General features: G+C 38.8%; 2 protein-coding genes across 2 annotated transcripts in view; both read right to left on the bottom strand.

The window, feature by feature from the left end:
- The window catches only part of LOC308355929 (complement receptor type 1-like), a gene marked incomplete at both ends in the record, with an annotated part of 62,333 nt that extends 39,333 nt beyond the window's left edge, over positions 1 to 23,000 (bottom strand). The window contains 8 exons of the mRNA XM_080824492.1: positions 16,083 to 16,234; positions 17,250 to 17,352; positions 17,434 to 17,610; positions 18,583 to 18,981; positions 19,555 to 19,640; positions 20,070 to 20,169; positions 21,472 to 21,651; positions 22,922 to 23,000. Of these exons, the coding sequence (XP_080680618.1) occupies positions 16,083 to 16,234; positions 17,250 to 17,352; positions 17,434 to 17,610; positions 18,583 to 18,981; positions 19,555 to 19,640; positions 20,070 to 20,169; positions 21,472 to 21,651; positions 22,922 to 23,000 (1,276 nt within the window). The remainder of the gene's footprint in view (positions 1 to 16,082; positions 16,235 to 17,249; positions 17,353 to 17,433; positions 17,611 to 18,582; positions 18,982 to 19,554; positions 19,641 to 20,069; positions 20,170 to 21,471; positions 21,652 to 22,921) is intronic.
- On the bottom strand, positions 1,205 to 15,420 carry CR2 (complement C3d receptor 2; the record flags this gene model as incomplete). The annotated part of the gene is made up of 17 exons (XM_080825200.1): positions 1,205 to 1,782; positions 2,505 to 2,528; positions 3,169 to 3,357; positions 4,634 to 4,819; positions 6,115 to 6,507; positions 7,011 to 7,093; positions 7,451 to 7,538; positions 7,613 to 7,789; positions 8,406 to 8,813; positions 9,964 to 10,040; positions 10,318 to 10,408; positions 10,488 to 10,664; positions 11,291 to 11,698; positions 12,428 to 12,510; positions 12,749 to 12,848; positions 13,399 to 13,587; positions 14,943 to 15,420. The coding sequence occupies 17 exons, from the start codon at positions 15,418 to 15,420 to the stop codon at positions 1,703 to 1,705; spliced, it is 3,231 nt and encodes a 1,076-aa protein (XP_080681326.1). The 3' UTR covers positions 1,205 to 1,702.
- Positions 23,001 to 24,894: the final 1,894 nt, after the last annotated feature.

Genomic DNA, 24,894 nt, shown 5'->3' with positions numbered 1-24,894 from the left:
AAATAATTTTGCTGGCATTTATGGGTGACATGTTTGGGGGTGACATGAGTTGGTCACAGGATTTATGGGTCGGAAAGGTCTTTTATGCCATCCCTACACCCAAATCTATACCACCCTCTCCTTCAGTCACCATCACACATAGTTATATCAAATTGCTTACATAGTTCCTATAATACCTGATGGAAAGACAAACCTTTGGGTCTTCACTAAAACTGCTCCTTCCACTTGGAATACCTTTTTCTCCTTGTCCACAATATCTTGAAGCTTGCTTGAGACATTTCCTTCAGTATAGAATTTTTTTTTCTGGTCAAAATTCCCCATTACTTGAGCACTTGCTTTGGATACCCACCAAATACCACATGACCTACTATGGCAATATTACTTTGTAGATTAAAATGTTTAAAAAATTAATGTTTGGGGCATCTGGATGGCTCAGTCATTAAGTGTCTGCCTTTGGCTTGGGTCATGATCCCGAGGTCCTAGGATCGAGCCCCATGTCAGAGTCCCTGCTCAGTGAGGAGCCTGCGTCTCCCTCTTCCTCCGCCCCTCCCCTTGCGTGTGCTCTCTCTCTCTCTCTCTGTCAAATAAATAAATAATTTTTAAAAATCAATGTTAAAAATAGAAATATATATCTTATTTCGGCATAATAAAACATAATATAACAAAGCATAGAAACCTAGTAATGTACTTAAGTAGTCATGAAAACCACCACCAAATGAGAAGATTATTTCAAGAAATAGAAAGGCCTCAGATGTTTCTGAATAGAACACATTACAGAAAAGATGTCAGTTTCTCACAGACTAATCTATAGACTTAAATGCAATCACAACATATGTTTTTTGGAAATGCCAAATGATTTAAAAATCACCTGGTTGGAACAAACAGAAGAGAATAGAAAGGAAAGTCCTAAACAATTATAGCAAAGGAATTCTTGACCTACTATATATTACGACTGTAGAAAGCTATATTAATTGAACACAAAGTAATTTGTGATGAAAGGACAAATCAGTTCAGCAGGAAAAGAAGTCCAGAAACATAACATATCAAAATATATTAATTATTTGACATATGGTCAAATTAGGACAAACTTTTTAGTAAGTCATTTGGCAATATTGATTAGGCATCTTAAATGTTCATACTCTTACCCTTAGTAATTCTAGAAATGTATGGTACAGAAATAAGTAGACGTAGAAAAAAGTTTATTCAAAGGTGTTTCTTGTATCTTTATTGTCAAAATAAATGTGGAAGCAACCTATAATTTTCATGATACAGAAATACATAGAACAATATACTATTATATAACTAAAAAGAAATAATAATATAAAGATACAAGACATGAAGCCAAATTTAAAAGAATTAAAGCAGGGGACTGTCATTTCAAAATTCCAGTCAAAAAGAGAAAAAGATAAAGAATATTTAAGATCAGATAAGAATATGCCAAAATACTTGCAGTTGTTACCACTGGGATTTTTAAATTTTCAATTTTCTAGATTTTTAAAATATATGTCATCTGAATAAACATCATTCAAATAAAATAAGTGCTTAATATTTTTAAAGTTCTCACAGAAGGGGCTTCCTTCTATATGGCACAAGATTTCTTACTCCACACTATAACGTTCATGTCATATGACTTGTACTTCTGAGTTTAGTTTCAGGCAAGAAACCAAACCTTTTGTGCCCTTTGGTCAAGCATGCATTGAACTTACCGTTCTCTGTGTTTTAATATTGTGCATAAGGTGACACCAATCAAGAATACAAGAAGTACTGAACCTGCAGAAAGACCTAGAAATCAAAACAGCAAGAATCAAATGCCAGAAAATTGGGACCTATATTCCTTTGAAGTGATTGTGGGGCTATTCCCAATGGTGGGGAAATTGTTATGGGACTTTATACTTATCCTTTGTTAGCCATATAAATGTTACATTCCTAAATAATCATACTTGGGCTTAAGTTTTTTCTGATTCAATCCAGTCCACATTTAATGTAAAGCACCAAGCATTTGATCACAGGGGCTGCAAGTCAAGTTTCTCTTGAGCTTTTCTTTCCCTTTCAGTTTTATTAATCATATTCTCATTACTGGGGTGATATTAGGAGCTCAGGACACAAGGATCCCATGACTTGGCATAACAACATTTAACTCTCAGTTGGAAAATATATTTTGTTGTTGCACAATAAGGTAGCTTATTTGATAGTACCAAATCATGCAAAAGACCAAAAGTTAACATAAACTCAACTTTCAATTGAAAAACTGGAAGTAGCTGGCTTTTTAAATAATTTATTCAACTCTATCCAAAAGTGTCAGTTTGTAACATGAAGAGAGCCTAATATATAAATATTAAAAGAGCCTTCATATTAAAAGAGCCTTAAGATAACAAAATGATAATTTCCTAGGAGTTAAAGTGAAAAAGAAAAATAAGAGACAGGATACAGGGCCTCAAATTTGATGTATATATTTTTTGTAAAACATCATTAGGAAATTAATTCAAATATTTAAGAAAACTTACCACTAAGAAGAGGAGCAAGTGAGGCTAAGGAGAACACAAAATCACAAAAATATTAGTCTAGTTGCATACTTCAGTGCAGCCCAAAGTCCCACGGTAATATCCCTAAAGACAACACTCAGCTTCTTTCTCTCAGAATCTCCTTAAAAAGATGTATTGAGGCCCTGGATTGCATGCACCCTTCCTTCATTTTATTATGTAACAATTCACTGGACATTTAAAAAAATAACACTGTTAAGTTGGGGTAGTTCAGGAATGAAAAAAGCCAATACACTCAACTTTACAATCAGATTTCTCAGGTTAGAATGCAAGTAGTAACCGTTACAACAGGTTGTTCACCATATTTTTTGGAGGTCCCTGTCAAACTGGTAAGTACTTATAAATAATCAAGATTCAGCAATGGAAATCTCAGCAATGACTCCCTTCAAAACGTAAGATTGTTAGCTCGACACCTTGTTAAGTTAGTACTCCTCTCTATTTTCTTTGTTACTTCCCCCATCTTCAGAAAGTTTTTCCTTTTCTAGAATAAACCACTAACTTCAAATGCGTCCATTACTGTAGCACTGGTCACAGACCCACATCAGTTTAAAACCTAACATTGACAGATACTCCTAACTCTCTTCTCTCCAGGGAGACAAGTATAAGCAGGGAAGACTTTCGCAGTTACCTGGTGATTTGCAGACAGCCAGGGGCGGGTTCCATCCCTGATCATCCTGACACTGGCTCTGGGGACTGCCTTCCAGGGTATACCCCTCTTCACACTCCAAAGTGACGACTGCACCATACTGATACATTTTCCCAGGCTCCAGACCCTTCTGGATTCCATTCATATACTCCGGGGAGCTACAGTTTACCTCTGAAATGAAAGAAAGCAAATTGAAGCTGGGCCATGTTTTAGCCTTTTCTGAAGGAAGTAGATACTTCCCTGAATGGAAAGGTTTAGGAAACCAATTTGGTTCATTCTCAGTAAGGAAAGCCTCGCTGTGATAACACAAAAGGACATTCTAGGCAGATTCCTTCTGTGACAACCATCCATCTCAATTACCTCTAGGTAATTTAAGCCAGATTTTCCTTCTCTGTGCTTTAGTTTCTAAACTAACAGTGTTGGGTAATTTTAATGGCCTCTTAGAGAGTAGGTAATATTAAGAATTCTGAAGGACTGCCTCATCTGCGCTACTATAATTGTCCATAGGTGAACGTACTTCCTCATTATTTCTTTCATCTCAAAGCATAGGGGGCAATAGTGGGAGGCTTTAAATATGAATCATGACTCTAGGACTTCCCCCACTGTGTGACTCTGGGTAGGTTACAGATCTCTCCATTCTACAGAGACCTCATCTGTCATATAGGAATAATAACAGCACCAACTTTGGGAACCTGGGTGGCTCAGTGGGTTAAAGCCTCTGCTTTCAGCTTAGGTCATGATCCCAGGGTCCTGGGATCGAGTCCTGCATCGGGCTCTCTGCTCAACAGGGAGCCTGCTTTCTCCTCTCTCTCTGCCTGTCTCTCTGCCTACTTGTGATCTCTGTCAAATAAATAAATAAAATCTTTAAAAAAAAATAACGGCACCAACTTCTTCTGGCTCTCAAGAAGATTAATGAGACAATGCATGTAAAATATGTACCGTTTCTGGCTTTTGGTAAAAAGTGCTTGATGAATATTGGGTATTAACTCACTACCCCTATTTCATATGCACTATGTTAAAGAAAATGAAATTATGAAGACTTTATTAAAAAATACCCATAATTCCACCACCACTTAGAGGAAATACACTGACAAGATCATTGTGCTTTTTATCAGTATTTTGTCAAAGGCACACTTATTGTAACTACAACCACAGGTAAATTCAACCTGCATTTTAGTTGTTTAATTTGTATAAGTACTTCATTTTTCTATATTTAAAGGGCTATTTAAGTGATCACTCCTCAGATAAGCTACACCCTAAGTCATTTTTTCTTATTTTGTGGTGGACTAATTAATGTATTCATCTAATTGTATCAGTCCAATTAAATGCATTTAATTAAATGATCCAATTAGTACATTTATTTGGCTATTTTAAGTTGAAAGTACCTAACTCAGTATCTATTTGGGAGAAATTCGATTTAAAAACAGGAGAATAATAGACACCACACCTTTACAATAAGGGGCAGATTGGCTCCAGGTTCCGTCATGTGTGCAAAGAAGGAGTGCCTCTCCCACAAGCAGGTAGCCTTGGTCACAGCTGTACAGGACTGACATTCCAGGAGAGAATCGAGCTATATCTCCACCAGTATGATTTCCATTGGGTATCTTAAGCGGAGGGTGACATCCTAAGAAAGCTTAGACATCAATAAAAAAGGATCTTTAATTTAGCACAGAGGAACATATAACCAACACTGTTTGTGGGTGATAGCAATACTGAAAGAAGGTAGGAAACAAGCTAACTAATTGGTATCCAGAAATATTCATTCCACCTAAACCAAGGAGCACTGGACAAAAATTTGCATTGCCTCCATATTTCGTATGGGAGCTGAAGAACAATGTCAAAAGTAACATAATGAAATGTCAATGGTCGTGGCCCACGATTGTAATCTATCAGCTAATAGTATTTTTTTCTTTTCTCTTTAGATAGCAAAGAGGCTGTAGTTTAAGGGTCTCACACTCCAATGCCTTCAGGAACCAGAAAGTGAAGCCACCAGATATGACAAATCAGAGAGCATCCGTCCTAAAAATGGCTGCCATTGCCTGGTTCAAGATACAGGTGTCTTGCAGGAAAACAAAGGGGGGTCCCTCTCTGTATTACATATTCACTGTTTATCTTGGGCTATGCAGATTCACTTCAGATGGGTTTCACTTAGGATGAGATGGGTTTGACTTAGGATGAGACTACTGTGCTAGCCAAAGAAAGCCATTCTGGTAAGCTGAATTCAGTTCTTGGGGCACCAATTGGCAGCCTCTGTTATAGACAGTTACCGACAGGAATAAAACTGCCAAATGAAAAGTAAAAGGACAAGAAAGAGAAATTGATGGGTTTGAAGGCCAACATTCCCCTCTGAAAAACCAAAGTTCTCTTTTTGACTGGTTTCACAGCCTTAAATATCCAATTATCAAGCAATATTATTGCCAAACACTTGCCCTCCCAAAAGTATGTGTTTTTTTTTTACTTCTAAATTAGTAAAAAGAATAAATATTAGAGACTCCATAAATTTGGAAGTTAACCATTATCTTCTCAAGTACTTTTGCTCAACACACCTAGAAAGGGAAAGGAAAAAAAAAATCAGATGAGTGGACAAGGAAGGTATCTTGTAAAACAATGTGATTGCCTTTTACATGTTTTCTGTAGTTTGAATGGTCAATGCAGATTCAAAGCCCTTTTTCTTCATTCTGGGCAACACCCCATATTTTATTCCTTAGAGTATCTTACCCTTTTTTTTTTTAAGATTTATTTATTTATTTGACAGAGAGAGTGAGAGAGCACAAGCAGGGGGAGTGGCAGGCAGAGGGAGAAGGAGAAGCAGGCTCTCTGCAGAGCAAGAGAAGCCCAATGTGGGACTTGAACCCAGGACCCTGGGATCATGACCTGAGCCGAAGGCAGTTGCTTAAGCAACTGAGCCACTCAGGTGCCCTATCTTACCCTTTTTGATACAAGTCGGTACACCTGGCATCCATTTGTTATTGGTATGACATTTAATCACGTGACTGCCGTTCATGATGAAGCCAGGATTGCAGGCGACATATATTGTATCATTGTGGGAATATGAAGAACGAGTTTTGTTGAGCTGATACCCATGTTTGACTTCTGGGCTAGGGCAGTGAATTACAGGAGGAGATTTTAAGCACTTTGGGAGAGGTTCAGTCCAAGATCCATGTCCATCAGAATCACTTATGCATCGTATATTTTTCTCTCCCAGAAGAGAGAATCCTTGGTCACATTCATAAGAGACTTCATTTCCATATAGAAAGGGTTCTGCCATCACGCCCCTGGGCCTTCCATTGTCAATCATGGGTGGAGGCTGACAGTGAATTACTGCAGAAGAGATTTAGGAAATTCTGCTTCAGCTAGCACACCAAGGTGGACAGTCTTCAGTCAGGCACAAAAGAAACTAGGCAACTGCACATACTACACGTAACCATACAATAATTTAGATTTTTCGAACCCAGATGATGCTTCCTTTAAAACAGTGTTATTAAATTCTCTATGTGAGTAATACATATTCATTTCAAACAAATTCAGAAAACAAAGTATTAAGAAAGGAATAAATATAGCTATGTTCCCATAAACTAGAAATATAGGCCATATATATAATTTTTTTTCTTAAATCTTGAGCAGATGTACGGCAAATACTCAGTTCCTACTTGGCCACTTTTTTTCCCCAATGCCTGTGCTGACCAAACACAGAAAGATTTTTCTTATCTTATGTACAATGAAATGGAACACATACACTATTGAGGTAGTTATAAGGCTAGTTCTTTAGCGATCTTCCCTCTCTAACTCCCTACTATCCCACCAACAATTTTTTTCTAACTTACCTTTACAAAGTGGAATCTTTTGGAACCAAACCCTATTCTCAGCATCTTGACACTTCTGATAAGTATGTCCAGTCAACCAGTACCTAGAGAGAGATTATAATGCATTTCTTCTTCCCAGCATCACATCTCTGTAACCTAGCTTCCTCAAATCACAGATACAGGGGCTCTTCTAAATAAGAGCTTTGGCAGACAAGAGGTAAAACTCTTGGTCCTTCAAGCAAGAAGACTACTTTAGACACAGAGTTTTCCACAGCAAAGCCATTTCCACATCAAGAAAGGACTGAAGAGAGAGATGTTAGTTAGACCTTTGGAACCCCACATTCTTTGTGAGTGTGATAATGAGGGATGTCTAGAGGGAGTCACCAAGACAAGTTGAGGACAGAATTAATATACAAAATGAGGTGGAGATCCCTTTTCAGAATGGACCATCTCATACTCACCCATCTTGACAGGATGTATTAACTGGTATCACATGTGAATGATTGGGAAGCCCTTGAAAATCTTCTCTCACAGGTTGACATGGTGCTTCTAGAAGAGCAAAGTTTGAATTATTTATGCATGCCTGATATCACATAGAAAAACAACTCTGCAACTGAAAGTACCTTCACACCGAGGGGGAGAAGGACTCCAATTTCCTGAAGGCATACAGTGAATGGATTTGTTTCCCACAAGCAAGTAGCCAGGGTCACAGGTGTAGTCTACAGCCATCCCAGAGACAAAGAGGACCCTATTTCCACCTGTATGCCGACCATGATGGAGCCCAACAGGTGGCTGGCAGCCTGAAGAGAAAACTCCCCACATAAATACCAACAACAGCAACAAAAGGAATTTATACTCAAGAACATTAAGTATACAACAACTGACAGCAGACAATCTGCAACTTTTAAACCAAAGATTATGAAGCTCTAATTACCAAATGTTTTCTGCTCTTTTGCAGGAACCAGTCACCTTTAAAAAGGTCCTCTCGAAAACCAAGAAACAGACTCTTAACTGTAGAGAACAAACTGATGGTTGCCAGAGGAGAGGTGGGTGGGGAATGAGTGAAATACATGATGGGGATTAAGAAGGGCACTTGTGATGAGCACTGGGTGTGTTATGGAAATTTTGAGTTACTAATATTACACTATATGTTAACTAACTGGAATTTAAATAAAAACTTGAAAAAATAAAAAAAATTAAAAGGTCCTCTCATTATCTACCCTGAATAGATCCCTGATCAAGGGGGCATTTACATGAAGGACATATGAAAACCACATAGGACATTTGATCACAGAATGGAAGAAATGGGATAGTAATCTGTGCACCTTTGCCTTTTTCTATGACTCTAGTTTTGGGATGGAGCTAATAAATAAGAATAAAGGAATAAATACCTCATTTTCCCCCTTGGGTCTTTACCTTTTTCACAAACTGGTGTTTCAGGATCCCAGGTGCTATCAGCTTTGCAACGAATCTGACTGCTGCCCTTCAGAGTAAATCCATGATGACACTTGAATGTCACACTGTCATTATAGAAGTATGGGGCTTCCTTCCCAGATATCTTGTATCCATTTTCCACCTGGGCAGGTACACACTGAACAACAGGGAGGGAAAGTTTGCAGACAGGGGCAGGGCCACTCCAGATGCCCCTCTCTTGGTCATTGCTTGTACAATGGATGGTACTCTCCCCAATGAGGTTGAATTCCACTCCGCTCTCTGGCCCAGGGTTGCATGTGTAGGTGACCGTGGTTCCATATGGAACATATTCTGAGGAACTCCCTGTGTGTGTCCCATCAGAGATGGCAGGAGGCGGTGGGCAGGTGATTTCTGCAGAGATGAGAATTTATTGTAGAATTCTGCTCCAGTATTACACACCAAAGAGAAGAGGAAGAGACACCAAAGAAGAGAAATGGAGACACCAAAGAAGAGAAAAGAAGATACCAAAGAAGAAAAATGAAGCTGGTTATGAACCTGTAGTTATCAGGCTTCCTGGAGGATATGGATGAGTTTTGATGATAGGAGTTACATCAAAACTCATTATGTATATAAAACTTGATTTAAACAGACATCATAGCAAAGATTTTTATAATGGAAATCTTTGTTACAAGTGAACATGTGCTCAGCGATGGGTATGAAGGAGGGCATGGACTGCATGGAGCACTGGGTGTTATACGCAAACAATGAATCATGGAACACTACATCAAAAACTAATGACGTACTGTATGGTGACTAACATAACACAATAAAAAATAAATAAAAAATAAAGTGAAAAACCAAGTAGATAATAATTTAAAAAAAGTTAACATGTTCATCACTATCATATTGTGAGACAGTGAAGTCCAGTAGTAAACTGGTAATTAAAATCATTGTTTTTAAAAGAACCAATAAGTGAATAAAAGGCATGGGGGGGTGGTAGAAGTAAGCTTTTCTGAGTACCGTCTTTGTGCTGAAGTGATAGTTTAGCCAAGAATTGCTGTCAATTGAGCATCTACGTTTGACAGGTAATTTTCTCATCTACAAAGGGGGGATAGTACCATTTAATTTTAATAACATTGTAGTCTCGAGTCTCAGTTTAACTTTCCAGATAAGAGGCTGGAATTTCCAAGAAGTTACATAAATTACCCACCTCAAATTAAGCAAATCTGAGTTCAGATCCCACACTAATCCCCTCTCTCTCCACTAAACTACAGCATCCCCCCAATTAAGGATGGTGGCTCATATACTCACTGTCCTCCTTATTCTTAAACTCCCAAATCACATGAGAGAATCGGAAATACATTTAAGTTTATTGGCATGCTATGAAGTAGAAAGCAGTGACAGCAGAAAGACAGCAAAACCGTGTGACTAGAACTGTTGACAAAGTTAATCAAACAGAAACTAATCTTCGTATTCCCATAATATGGCCTCAAACAGAAATCTCCCAGGAAATGTGTACATCTCACACTGTGTCAGGTTCTCCATTACTTTTGCTACTCACCTTCACATAGACGATTCTCCATAAACCAAGGAATCGTACCTTGGCACTTCTGATAAACACTCCCACCTAACCGGTACCTAGAGACAAAGAGTCATGTCATTTTGCCATCTGGAGGCTACTAAAAGCAGACTCACCACTTTTAGGACAAGAAAAAATAGGGACAAATATGTAGCCAGCATCAGCACCACCCATCCATCGCACAGGCAGCATTTCCACACACACACAACCATAGCGCAATCAACCCTTCTGCGAATAAGTGACAAGGAAGGCTCTTTGAGATAAATGCAGACAACAGAGCTTGTAGTGTGCACTAATAAGCCAGACCTGGTTCAGGCTGAGACAGCCCTCACTCACCCTTCGTCACAAGAAGAGTTAACATCTGGTCTAATAAATTGATCCTGTGGTTTGTTAAAGACTTGCTCTTCTATAGGTTCACACTCTGCCACTAAGAAAAGAGACCTGGATGAGAAATCAGCTCAAGGCAAACTCAAAACCATAAAATGTCTACATTCAAAGCCTGGCACCTTTGCATTTGGGGGCAGTGGGTGTCCACACCCCCTCAGTGGTGCAACGGATGGATTCTTTCCCCACAAGCACATAGCCAGGGTCACAGCTGTACTTTATAGATGTTCCTGGGTCAAAGCGGACCATGTGTCCATCTTCCTTTTGCCCATTGAGGATTTTAGGAGGGGCTTGGCACTCTGAAGGAAAAGAAAATTTTTCTTATATAAACAGCAGAAAGAAACAAGCAATTATCATTAATGTGTAGCTCAGTTTTGGATAATTTTAGATCAGCAGTTCATTTTTTTCATGTCTGCAGTTAGGGTTCTGAAGACTTTGTTTAGTTCTAATTCTTCTCCTGTCTCCTCCTCCTCCTCCTCCTGTCTCCTCCTCCTCCTCCTCCTCCTCCTCCTCCTCCTCCTCCTGTCTCCTCCTCCTGTCTCCTCCCCCTCCCCCTCCTCCTCCTCCTCCTCCTCTTCTTCTTTTTCTTTTAAGGAATCATCTCCTGTGTGTTTAATGGGATACATCCCTGGGGTGGGGAGTTTGCTTTCTTCCCTTAAAAAAAATTACTATTGAAACAAACAGTATTTTTTCCCCTAAAGAAAGAGGCAACTCTGTGATCCCCAATGCTTTTCCTCCAAGGATACTCCCACAAAATGAAGTAATAGTGGTGGGGTAATGTTAAGAAAAGCTATATAACTCATATTCACTATACGTAGTAGAATTGAGGGGACTAGAAACTGGGTAAATCCTGCTTAAATCCGTAACCCTATCCTCTAACACTTAAAAAATCAGTAGCACCTTCTCTGAGTATTGGAATACTCACCCTTTTCACAGACTGGTGCCAATGGCTCCCATGCGCCTTGGGCAGTACATCGGATTGTCTTGCTGCCTTTCAGGGTGAAGCCATATGAGCAAGAAAATACCACAGTGTCATTATAGGAATATTGTTCTTTCTGCCCAGATGATATTTGGCCTCTTAGGATCTGGGGAGGTGGACACTGAACAGCAGAACTAGAAAGTTCACAGCTTGGGGCAGGGTCACTCCAGATCCCAGTCTTCTGACTGTTGGTGATACAATGGATAGTCTTCTTCCCAATAAGGTTGTAGCTCACTCCTTCCTCTGGGTCTGGGTCACAGGTGTAAGTGACTGTGCTTCCATATGGAATATTCCCCGAAGAGCTTCCTGTATGTCTTCCATTGAGAATAGGAGGAGGTGGCGGGCACAGAATTTCTAGAGAAATTAGAGAGAAACGACAAGGCTGCCGTTATACTGCAAACGAAGAAGCCTCGAGTGTTGCTGTACCACGGTGCCCTCCTTGGCTCAGGGACAGTGATACTTGAATCTGTAATATACTGATCAAGACAGCTATAGCAATATAATGTTAAAATTATGATTTAGAACTTTTTTCTTGAGTATCTCTACTGGGGTGATCCTCTGATTTCTTCTACTGAATATACAATCCCCTTTTCGTGCCCCGCCTGGCTGGCAAGTCTACAGAGCTTTCAGAGAAAGAAGAGCCTAGGAACCCTGTTTCCCTTGAGTAACCAGGGAATAAGGAGGTGGCTGAAGGTTGCTTTAGTGAAAGACCATACTCCTTCAGATGTCTATGTGAGATCTCTGCTCTATAAAATTCTGTATAGTAATGACTGAACAAAAAGCTTTTAGTTAAGCCAAGAATGAAGTGTTCTGTTCAAGGACCAGGGTAGTAGTTGCAAACCACAGTTTTCTTTTCTTTTTTTTTTTTTAAAGATTTTATTTATTTATTTGACAGACAGAGATCACAAGTAGGCAGAGAGGCAGGCAGAGAGAGAGAGAGGAGGAAGCAGGCCCCCCGCTGAGCAAAGAGCCCAATACGGGGCTCGATCCCAGGACCCTGAGATCATGACCTGAGCTGAAGGCAGAGGCTTTAACCCACTGAGCCACCCAGGTGCCCCTACAAACCACAGTTTTCTAACCTACCTTTGCATACTGGCATCCTGGTCCAAGAAGCCTGCTGTCCAGCAATTACACATTGACTGGAAGGTTGGCCTTGTAACCGATACCTGGAGACAGAGGGGACTATTAAGCAGTGGCTATTGCAGAGCAATGACCTCCACTTAAAATCCAAGGCAAATTCACATAACTGATGTGTATCAACCCCCTTCATAAGCATTCTCTCTCCCAGCCTCACCGTAGGCTATCCCTGGATTCTCACAGAGGAGCCCTCGGCAGTTGTCACAGCTCACACGGTGCACACATAAACCAGATGAACTAAATCTCCAAGGTCCTCCTGACACTCACCCTTCATTACAATCAAAGTTCACAGTTGCACCGACCCGAAGACTTGGAGGGCTCTTTATCCGTCCATTGAGAAATGGTCCTGGCGGTTCACACTCTGCCTCTAAGGAAATAAGCCAAAGATGAGCAAAGTGTGGCAAATAACAGAATAGCCCAAATTCTATTTTAAAAATTTATTTATTTATTTATTTATTTATTTATTTGAGAGAGAGCATGCGCATGAGTTGGGGGTGGGGAGGAGCCAAGGGGGAGAGAGAGAGAATCTGGAGCAGGCTCCACAATCAGCATGGAAACAAACTTGGGGCTCAATCTCATGACTCTAAGATCATGACTAGAGCTGAAATCAAAAGTCTGGGGCTTACCTGGCTGAGTCTGGGGCTTACCTTTTCAGGTGCCCCAGAAAAGTCCAAATTTTTTTTTTAAAGATTTTATTTATTTATTTGACGCACAGATAGAGAGTGAGATCACAAGTAGGCAGAGAGGCAGGCACAGAGAGAGGGAAGCAGGCTCCCTTCCAAGCAGAGAGCCTGATGTGGGGCTCGATCCTAAGACCCTGAGATCATGACCTGAGCTGAAGGCAGAGGCTTAACCCACTGAGCCACCCAGGTGCCCCAAAAGTCCAAATTCTTAAAATCGGTTATAAATGTAGGTACCTTTACATGTGGGAATAACAGCACTCCACTTTCCTGAAGACAAACATCTAATGGTCTTTTCTCCAACAAGCAAGTAACCAGGTTCACAGCTGTAAGTCACAGATAATCCTGGGGCAAAGGGGCCAAACCCCTCCCCTGTGTGAGATCCATTGGAGATGGTGGGAAGCGGTGGACACTCCTGGGGGAAATCTTCATGCACACACATTAGGAAAAAGGCCATCAGATAATACATCCTTCCTAATCTAGTTTTTTACTTACACAGATCCAAATATATGACATATGATCTATGATAACCAGTCATCATTAATTTTCAACTCAACTTTTTAAAGATCAGACAGGTGTGGCTTGAGTATATGCGTTTTATACCACAAATTGTACATTTTCATTTTTAGCTACATGAATTACATTTGCCTTTTAAAAAAATTTCAATTACTAAAAAAAGCTCATCTTCACCCATATTCTCCTCCTACCCATAGCCTATTCTCTGCACCAAAAATAGCATATTACTATTTAGGGGGTCATCCTGCCAGACATTAGTAATATACCTTTTGGGGATCCTATATGTGATACATATATGCACATATAGCACGTGTATGTACATGTACTTAATACATATTACTCTATGTCATTTCTTTGCTAAATAATCAGTCTGTATTTTTCCATGTCAGTACATATAGATCTATCTAAATCTTTCTAAAGGTTTGTTTTCCATGGTCACCCCATTTTGTGACTCTCTTAAGACCTTCCCTACCTCCAAGATTATATACATGTTTATAGATAGACCCATATTTTTCTAATGATTTGACAGCCTTTTCAACTCAATTTAGAACTGATCAATACTGTTTTTTTTATTAAGAAAACAGCTAATTTTGATGGTATAATCTTTGTCAAGTATTGCCAGTCCCTGTAATTGAATAATTGAAATTCAGTTTTAGGTTTCAACAACAACATAAGCCAAACCAAATGATAAGAAAATGGTTTTCTTTTGGGAAAATAAAAATGAGTGGCTCCTATTTTCAAAATCAATTGACCTGAAATGCTAGGACTTCCTAGGTGACTTGGACAATAGTGAACCACTTTAGAAAATATTCATAGAGGCTGCAGATAACAGGGGATCGTTTCTGCCAGGATAGCCCAACAACTATTCAAAGATGAGCTTTAAATCCATTGGGTGTATTTTGCCATTATATCCCACATTTCTTCTCAATTTAGCAGTAACCCAGATATATAATTGAAAACCATCTGATTGCCACATCCCAAACAACTCCGACCCCCAACCTTGTGAGACTTATTCCATTCAATTATCAGGTATGTTCAATCACATTTTCCCATTATTTTTTATTCTACTGATGTTTGTTGAATGAACATTTACATCCTTCTAGGACTAAGTAAAAACAAGAAACCATAATTTTCACCTTTTCTCTCCCCTCCACTCCCACCATTCACATATCCACACTGTTCTTCCTTCAGAATAAAAACTTGATCTGCAAAGAAATGCAAGGTTCCAGCCTTCCCACTTAGCTTTAGGTTTTGTTTTTACTTACCACTCTCACAGGTAGGCAGTGGTGTTGGCCCCCAGGTTTTATTTGCTTGGCACCAAACAGATTTGTTTCCTTTCATGGTGAAGTTGGTGTTACAGGTAAATGTCACAGAATCACCATGTCTGTATGGTGGTCTAGATTTTTTATCTCTGTATCCTCCTGGTACTATGGGCTCAGAGCAGAAAGAATTTCTATTATAAAGTTCACATATAGGAGCAGCCTTATCCCAGATTCCTTTCACTTGATCTTTACTTATACAAAAAAGGCTTCTTTCTCCAATGAGGCGGAAGGCACTGAAACAAGAGTACCTTACCACAGTGTTAAGATATATGGGACCAGAAGAATAACTATTCCGACCATTTTTGATAGGAGGAGGAGGGCCACAAGAAATCCCTGAAAAGTAAACAAGGAAATATGTGGTCATACTAATTCTGACAATGAAAAGATTTAAATTTAGATGAAAGGTCCAAAAATAGGTCATGTCACTTTTTCAGAAACAGACTTAGAAATTTGTATGATTTACTTCTTACTCATAGTCTGTCCTTATCCCCAGCCTCTCGGGATCTTACCTTTCTCTCCATCTGCAGCAAACAAATCAACTGGTCTATAAACACCATGCTGACCAACAGTAACAATGAAACAGAATTTATCCAATAGTTTAGAGTCTCATCAATTTTTATAGTGGAAAAAAAAGGCAAAGAGCACAGAAGAAGAATCTTAATAATACGTTAATCACATGTGGGGAAACACCACACACTAATGAAATTTGGTTTTAATAGACTTAGTTTTAAATCCCCACTGTCATTTAATAGCTGTGTGACTAGGCAAGTCTTACCCTCTCTAAGCCTCAATTTCTTCGTCTATAGTATAATCCAAGCTAGTTCATAAAGTTACAAGAAAAATCCAGTGAGATAAAAGTACCTGAAAATTACAAGAATGAAAACTGGAACATGTTAACTATCCGATGTCTGTTTCAAACATACAACTGGGGCTACAAGTGGTGAGAATGCATTTTGTCTTACTACTGAAGATTCTGCAGCCTCTCTACCGATCTTTTGTTACCTTTTGATGTTGGACCCCTTTGAAAAAGCCCACAGGAAGTGATCAGAGGTTTTGGATAATGACCTCATAGCCTTTATTTACTTGTCCTAATATACATGAAGGATATTGCTACAGCTGTGTTGATGTATGCACATCTTTCCTGAATGAGTCTCAGAATAAAGGGAAAACTTCCAACATCCAGAACATCTGGTTGATTTCCAATGAGCTCCACGAGTTGCTCATCAGTAGAGGAACTGGCATAAGAAGACACAGCCAAACCATTTCAGCACATCAGTGCTACTCAGTTTCAGTAGGGAGAATGTTGAGAGCATTTATCTTTATATATATAGAATATTTGATACAATATATAGTCAATTCAATGAATTGAGTTTTGGTCTGTAACCTAGATCATACAGAAGACTGGCATACATCTATTCAAAGTACACATATGAATAAGATCTTATGCATGGGAATACACCAAAAACCAGAGGACAAGATCTATACTTTATTATTTTTGTTTTCTACTCACGTTCACAGACAGGAAACGTATTATTCCAGAATACTCTCATTCCTTCTGAGACACACTGACTAGAAGATTGGCCATTTAATCGGTACCTTAAATAATAAGGGGTAGCAAATCATCACCAGAACAAATCAATTTTCAGCTGCATGGAATTAATCACTTCTCTCAAGTATGCAGTATTAATGGCCTCTATTGTTTTTTTGAATCATCTCTAGCTTGAGGAAAAAGTCAAAGATTGTGAATCAGCTCAGCTATGTCATGACTTCAGACCAAGTTAAAAGAAACAAACAAACAAAAAATCCTAATGATAATATTCTCTTTTTGAATTCTCCCTTTTCTCTTTGGCATCTAAATGTTAAAATTCTTTTGACCATTTAGAAAGAAAAAACCTCAGTTCCTACTGACAAAAACATCAAAGACCTTGTTACCTAAGATCACCGCAAAGAACCCCATCTCACTGAACCCTCATTTTCTTCATAATAGGAGCCTTAATTTTTGACCCCAAATTTTGCTTTTTCATATGATGAAAGGACAATTCCCAGCTCTCTCTGGCCATACACAATACATACAGTTGGACAAAAATCAATAGCATTTGCTTAATATTAGAATTATTAGTCATACAAGGTAAAGAAAATAAGAGGAAAAATCATAAAGAGAAAAAAAATTACTTTCTTTGGAGATCATTGTTTGCAATGCTTAGCTATGGGTCATAGGTCTCAGTTCAGGCCCTTTCCCCTCACACTCACCCCTTATCACAAACAAATGAAACCACTGCCCCAAGCTGGAGATTAGGAGGAGTCACCACATGGCCATTGAGAAGTTGGTTTGGAATGGCATCGCATGATTTTGCTAGGAAAAAAGAGACAAGGCTGGCACATGAAGAGTCAGGAAACAGTTGAGTTTCCTTAAGATGGAATAAACTTTAGGCACCTTCACATTCAGGGGCTGCATAGCTCCAGGCTCCCAAGGATGTACACTGGATAGGGTTAGTTCCAATGAGGGTATAGCCAGGGTCACAGCTGTAGGACACTTCCTGTCCAATTGGAAAGAATTCCTTATCCAAGATGTTATAACTACCATGGTTGATATGTGGAGGTGGTAGACACCCTGAGAAGAGAACAGGACCAGAGGTCTTTTATTTCTGAAATAAGAACTTTCTCTTCTACACCCTAAGCCAAGTTGAGGTAGGCAGAGGTGAGATGAAGGTGGTTATGTCAACACTTCTAAGTGTAAGGCAGAGACTCCTTTGGCTGGGGTGGAGGTAAAATGGGACTAACATGTTACTTTTTTAGATATGATGAACCATGAGACTCTCTGCTTTCCCTGTCTTGATCTATGCTGGGAAACATGACACCCACTCATCAATTTCCATTCAACTAAAAAAGATCTTGGATATTCTCTCACTCATATTGTAGCCAAGGGAGCCTAAATATTATAATACATTTTCACCATCAAAATGTACCTCTTTCTTCCTGCTGCCCCCAAACTAGGTTGATAACATTTCTTGAGTCTTGTGGGAGGGCCTCCCAATGTTTCCAGGTTTTTAGTAAGTCAGACATTTCTTAAGAAGAGTAGGATAGAGAGGGAGAATGTGGACATGACCCAGTCTTAATTCTAGCCTTATTCCATTAAGGCCACATTTTTCAATATGAAAATGTATAAGGTCTACAATATTTTTCATCAAATTCTGACATCAGCCAATTTCCAATAGGATTGAGAGTTATTTTATATAAATAAATAAATAAATAAATAAATAAATAAATAAATAAATAAAACTGAATCAAATACACATTTTGGAAAAAAAGACCTCTCATCATTGGTTCGCTCTTTCTTTCTTTCTTTCAAATGTCTTCTAATTTGCCCTACATTAATGCAGATCTTGTACTGCCCCAGAATATAGTAAATTTCCTACTTCTTCAAAATTTAGATATTACTTTCATAGTTTAGTTTAAAATTCTTTAATTAGCAGATCCAACTACCTATACTGTCTTTCTCCTCATCTTCTATTAAGTGCCATGTATCTATTTTTCTAAAAGTTTCCGTTGGTTTATAGATCCTCAAAGTTTCAACACAACTCACCCTTAAAGCACTTTGGCAGTGGAGGATTCCATTTGCTGTTTGATTGGCACCATACTATGTTGCTGCCTTTCATGGTAAAGCCAGGCTTACACCTAAACATCACAGCATCATTTAAAGAAAATGAACGTCCAAATCCAGATTCCATAATTCCATTTTCAACTTCTGGAATTGGGCATTTGACTGGAAGAATACACTGAGGGGGAGGGCCACTCCAGATGCCAACTCGATTGTCTTTGCTGGTACAATATATTGACTTCTGGCCCACAAGGTCAAACAGTTTTTTTCCATTTGGTCCAGTGTGGCACTTATAAGTCACCACCATTCCATAGAAAAAGTCCTCTCTACTGCTGCTGTAAAAGTCCCCATTGGAGATAGCTGGGGGTGGCCCACAAGGAATAGCTTTTAAGGGGTAGATGGGAAAAAAGAGAAGGCATTTAAAGGTTATACCTTCTGGGAATTTTGTCTTCACTCTTGCAAACCAAACTTCAACTCAGCCAACAATTAACCCAGATTGTTGAAATTCTGTATCCTCATCCTAAAGATGATTCTAAATAGGAAGTATCAAGGTAGAAAGATTCACGGACTGGCCTGATGAAAAGTCAAGAAACTATAATCTGATCAACATTCCTCCAACCCCTCACCCCAAAGTACAGATAAACGGTTGTGGGAAACAACTAAGGTGGCCAAACATTTTGGATAGAATAAAGATGGCAGTGTGTAATCCCACAGTATATTTTAGATTTAAGCACTTATTCACTATGAAATAAGTTATCATCAAAGAACAGTAGTCAAAGGAAAGTGTGGTGGGATTGGGAGATGCAGTAGAAGAGAAACCACAGCTCTGTGCCCAGAATGATCCAAACCAAGTGTAACTCTCCTGGGTGCTCATTTTGATGTGTAGATGCCCAGTTTCCCTCTAGAAGGGGACAAGAGGAAGTACATAGGGTGCAATGAAGGAATCATCTTACTCACATTCACAAAAAGGCATGTTGTTATCCCAGGTTACAGTATTGTCTGAGATAATACATGTAGCAGATGAAACACCAAAAAGTCGATATCTAAAGACAAAGAGATGAGTGATAACCTCCCAGTGAGATGGATATTTTAGGAAAGCTTAGTTCTTTTTCTACTGAAATGGCAAAGGATAGAATATCATGTATGACAAGTAGTAGATAAAATACCATGTATGACAAGTAAGGACTCATACAAAAATTCAATAATCTAAAGCCAAATGAAATTTGGCTCTTGGTCAGGAAGGTTGGAGACTTAAAATCAGAAGAATAGCCCAAATTTCTTTCTTATCTATAGAAGTGGATAATCTTAAAGAGTTATCTCTAGATCAGATCAGGGTGGTGATTCTGTTTTTGTTTGTCTATTTTTAAGGGTAGGTGGCAATTACTTGGATTTCTTTTGAAGAACTGACAGTTTCTTGTTGAAACCACTGTTCTAATACTCCTGTATTCTGGAGATGTCTCCTACCAACTCACCCTTGATCACAAGAAAATGTAATTGTTGACCCAAGCGTGACACCCGTGGGTATGAGGACAGAGCCATGGAGGAGTTCTCCAGGACTTGTACATGATTTACCTATAATGGAGAACAAAACAAAACAGAATTTGGGACTGGAATTTGGGGGATGTTCTGTGTTTTATATTAAAACCAATCTGATTGGACTTGCCAACTAGTCTACTTACACTTAATCAAAACCAATTTTGACATTTACAAAACTTCTATCTTCCAAAGGATCAATCAACTTCAGAACACTATTTGTTTAAAGCATGCACTCTATATTTCTGAGCATGGTTGCAAACATTATTAGGGTCAATCATAATTTACAATCTCTATTTCCCCTTTTTATAGTCTGTCAGTTGATGGCATCATTTACCAAGTCTGTGGCTTTAAAAAAAAAAAACCCTCATTGTCATCACTTCCTTTCTGTAACTAATCCTCTACCCACTGCTCTTCATTCAAGTGGTAACCAAATTTTAGTGACTAGATTCCAGAAATCTCTCTCCAAACCAACTATTTAGTCATTGCTGAAATCTCTGATTGGATCATTGACTAACCAAATTTACCTTTCTAACTTTGGTCTCAGTTGGTCTAGTACATCTTCTATACCACTGCACATAATATATTTCAGAATCACAAATGTGGCCATGCCTCTTCCTGCATTTAAAAATTTGCAGTGACTTAACCATTATTTATCGGAAGAAAAAATGCATGGCTCATCACAAATAAGCATCAGTCCACTTAATTAACTGCTATTCCCCACCATGCAACTTATACTCCAACCACACTGAATTACTATTTTTTTCCAAAGATTCCCTGTTCTTTTGTACTTCTGTGCTTTTGAATATGCTGTCTCCTCCACCCATAATACCTAGATTTCCCTAATTCTCCAAGACAGCCTTTGTTATTTACTTCTCTATGGTCTCATAGACCTTTATCTCTACAAATAAAAGAAATTACATCAGATACAGCATTTATTTAAAAGCCAGTCTTCACAGCGGGTATAGGGGTTCCTCAAAGGCAGAGACTACTTAATTTTTATGTGTATCCCCATCCCTATCATCTAACCTAATGCTTAACACCTAGCGGTTACTGAAAAATATTTCTTGAATTGTATGGGATAAGAATGAAGTGATACCAGTGTTCTTTGTATACTAACTTTTAATCTCACTCTCACACAGTATAGAGACCATAAAATGAATTTATGGATCTTAAAGTATTAACCAAAGTTCTTATGAATAAAAGAAACATGGAGAACCCAGGAGCCCCCTTAATTTAAGATGATTTGCTAATTTGCTGGTCTTTTATCTTGAATGTAATAAATGAGCTCATAGAGATATGCTGATAAACCCAAAGATGCCTCTTTTACGGATTACTCACGTTTACAGAAATCCTGAGCATCTGACCATTTGGAGGTCTTTAGGCAGGTGATAAAGAATGACCTCTTGATATACCCAGGAAGACATTCATATTCCCAAGACGTCCCAACAGCAAACTCAGACTGATCACTCTTAATTTTAGGCTTAGCAAAATGATACCTTGGCAGGAGCTTACACTGACCTAGAGACAAAGACCACAGGAATATCAAAACTAGGAGAGACTGAAACTTCTACTCTGCTTCTGTTTTGTCACCAATTACCCTGACAACTTTGATCTTTAGAAAGTAAACCTAAAACGCAGCAGTATTTTCTGGGGCAAACAACGGATCTTGCGGTATGGATGCATATACAGAGGTAGAAGTTCAGAAGTTCCAAGACTTTTTAGGATAGAACTAGAGGAAGAACTAGAGAAAATACTTTTTTATAAAATTCCATAAAGATTCTGGAGTTTTTCCATCTTCTTACAGGTTCATTACAAAAATCTAAAACCTTATAAATAAAAACCTTCCTGGGATAGCACAGGAAACTAGTACCTTAGAGACCCCTAAGCACAACACATGTATGATCCTCTAAAGTTATTTTAATGAATTCACATTACTCTGTTAATCACTAAATCTTTTGGTCCAAGCAAGATGAAAATATGTTCATTATTCTTCATTATTTTGTTCCATTAATCTAGTAGAATCATATGTCCCCTAAGAGAGCATAGTAAATACTTCTGATGGGTACCAGATAAAAGGAGCTAGTCAATTTGAGACAGTTCCCTATGATTAATAATATTATTATTACTATTAATGAAACATATTATACTAGGAGATGAGTAAGAAACTGTAACACCCATATATTTGAGGATGTACCTGGAAAAGTCATTTTTCTGGGCAAAGAGACCTTTGAATAGCAAATTTATAAATCTCTTTTACAAACAAGTTTGAGACAGGTACAGGTGAAAGTCAAAGAATAAACATGAACTAAATGAACAACTGCAACACAGAGCTCCCAAGGTTGCAGACTCAGTCTTCCTGTGGCCTGACACTTCTGTTGGAGAAGTCATGGACAGAACCTAAGAATAACCATCACTGTGGGGACCCAGATATGAGTAAGAAACTGTAACACCCATATATTTGAGGATGTACCTGGAAAAGTCATTTTTCTGGGCAAAGAGACCTTTGAATAGCAAATTTATAAGTCTCTTTTACAAACAAGTTTGAGACAGGTACAGGTGAAAGTCAAAGAATAAACATGAATTAAATGAACAACTGCAACACAGAGCTCCCAAGGTTGCAGACTCAGTCTTCCTGTGGCCTGACACTTCTGTTGGAGAAGTCATGGACAGAACCTAAGAATAACCATCACTGTGGGGACCCAGATATCACTGCAGGTCTTCTTCTATTTCTCGCCTCAACTCCTTTGGTTTTCTTCATTAACCACCGCAAACGTCTCCAAGTGCATACCTGCAGAGAACAGCAAGACTATAGGGAAAGTAAAGGTTTGACCTCCAAGAAGACCAGTTTCATGACCCTGCCGATTCATCTTAGTTAAGTGATTAAGTGATTTAATCTATAATTACACAATGTGAATAAGAACAATACCAAGTACTTCTCCACAAGCAGGAACACCAATTTCAATCTGTCATGGTGAGTAACAGTGACGGGGACCAAGATGAAATGGAGACCTAAAAGCAGCAAGAGCAGAAGGGTACTTCATAATGTTCTCTTCTGAGGTGACATGAGATGAGAATGATACTTTCTGGATGATAAATAATGGGGAAGTCTTATCCCCAACAAGACTCGAGACTCTCTTTTGGGGGGACAATAGTTTTTATTTGTCATGAATTGTCAAAAATCCAGGTCACAAGAATTTCCAACAGTCGCGTTCTCTTCCACATCAGAGAAAAGGAGGTTAGTCCATGAGCCATTAAGAAATAAAATTTTTCTTAAGGGTCACTGCACCCTCTTCACATCATTCTACAATCAAAAGGAAAAATCAGAGTAGATCATGATTGTGTCTAAAATAGAAGACAGTGGTAAGACATTAACAGGTGCATTCTTCAAACCATGTTAAAAATTGATGAAGTAAAGCAGTTTCTGGAGAACCAGGATGCATTTAACTCTTTTGGGGGTTCAAGAGGCTTTACTTGGAATGGCTTAGAAATCCATTTGAAATGAATGAAGAATATATAAGGTAGAAAAATAAAACTGAAAGGTCAGAAAGCAGATAGGAGAAAAATGATGATTGAGAATGAGAATTATAATCAAATGCCTTACCACTGGGTTTCTTGGCTATTTGATCATTTTTTGAATGACAGTTACACATTTTAACCAAGGTACTGTCCCAAACACAGGAGTATGCTGTGAACATTAGAAACAATGTTTCTACCCTCATGGAATTTATATTCCTATAGTGGGAGACAGGAACGGATAAATATCAATAAATAGTATGTAAAGGAAATAACCAGAGTGATGTGTCAAAATGTAATGCACCAAGGGCGGGGGCAGGGAGACATATGACTTCAGCTATGATGGTTGAGGAAGGCCTATGAAGAGGAGACATTTGAGTTGTGACTGGAGGACAGCCAATCAGGTGCAGCACTGAGTAAAACAATTTAGGCAGAAGCCTAACAGCAGGGATAGGTTTGCTATGCTTTAGGGATAGACAGAAAGTAAGTATGGCTGGAATGTAGTGATCATACCAATGGAGTGGTGGGAGATCAAGTTAGAAAGCTAGCATGAGGGATCATATTAGATTTCTAGGGCCACAGTAAGAAGTCTAAGTGGAAAAGTCCCATGGCCTGATTTACCTTTTAAAAAGAGTAGTCTGGCAAGTGAGTGAAGAATGCTCTGGATTTTGTTTTTAGAAGTAGAAAGTGCAAGTCTGGACACTATTATAACAGTTCAGACAAAAATGAGGCTTGACCTAATGCAGACAGTGAGAAGTGGATGAGTTTGGAATACATTTTAGAAGTAGAAACTTGGGGCACCTGGGTGGCTCAGTGGGTTAAAGCCTCTGCCTTTGGCTCAGGCTATGATCCCAGCATGCTGGGATCGAGCCCCACATCTGGGATTGAGCTCTGCATCAGGTTCTCTGCCAGCAGGGAGCCTGCTTCCCCCTCTCTCTCTGCCTGCCTTCCTCTCTGCCTACTTGTGATCTCTGTCAAATACATAAATAAAAAAAAATCTTTAGAAGAAGAAACTTTTTGTTGTATTGGGGGGATAAGGAAATGGCAGGATTTAGTAACATCTTCTAGGATGTTATGGTGTTATGGTGACTTGAGCTACTTGACTGATGGTAATACCATGTCCTAAAGATGAGAAAGCACCAGCGTGTGTGTTGGGATATGTGTAGAATTGGTTCCATGTTAGAGTTGGTATATTTAACACACTTATTGGGCCCCCACATGGACATGCAGGAGGGCAGTTGGATGTTC

Source organism: Martes martes (genome assembly GCF_963455335.1).
Source record: "Martes martes genome assembly, chromosome: 15".
Classification (NCBI taxonomy): domain Eukaryota; kingdom Metazoa; phylum Chordata; class Mammalia; order Carnivora; family Mustelidae; genus Martes; species Martes martes.
This window is presented reverse-complemented; position numbering and strand designations above follow the sequence as displayed.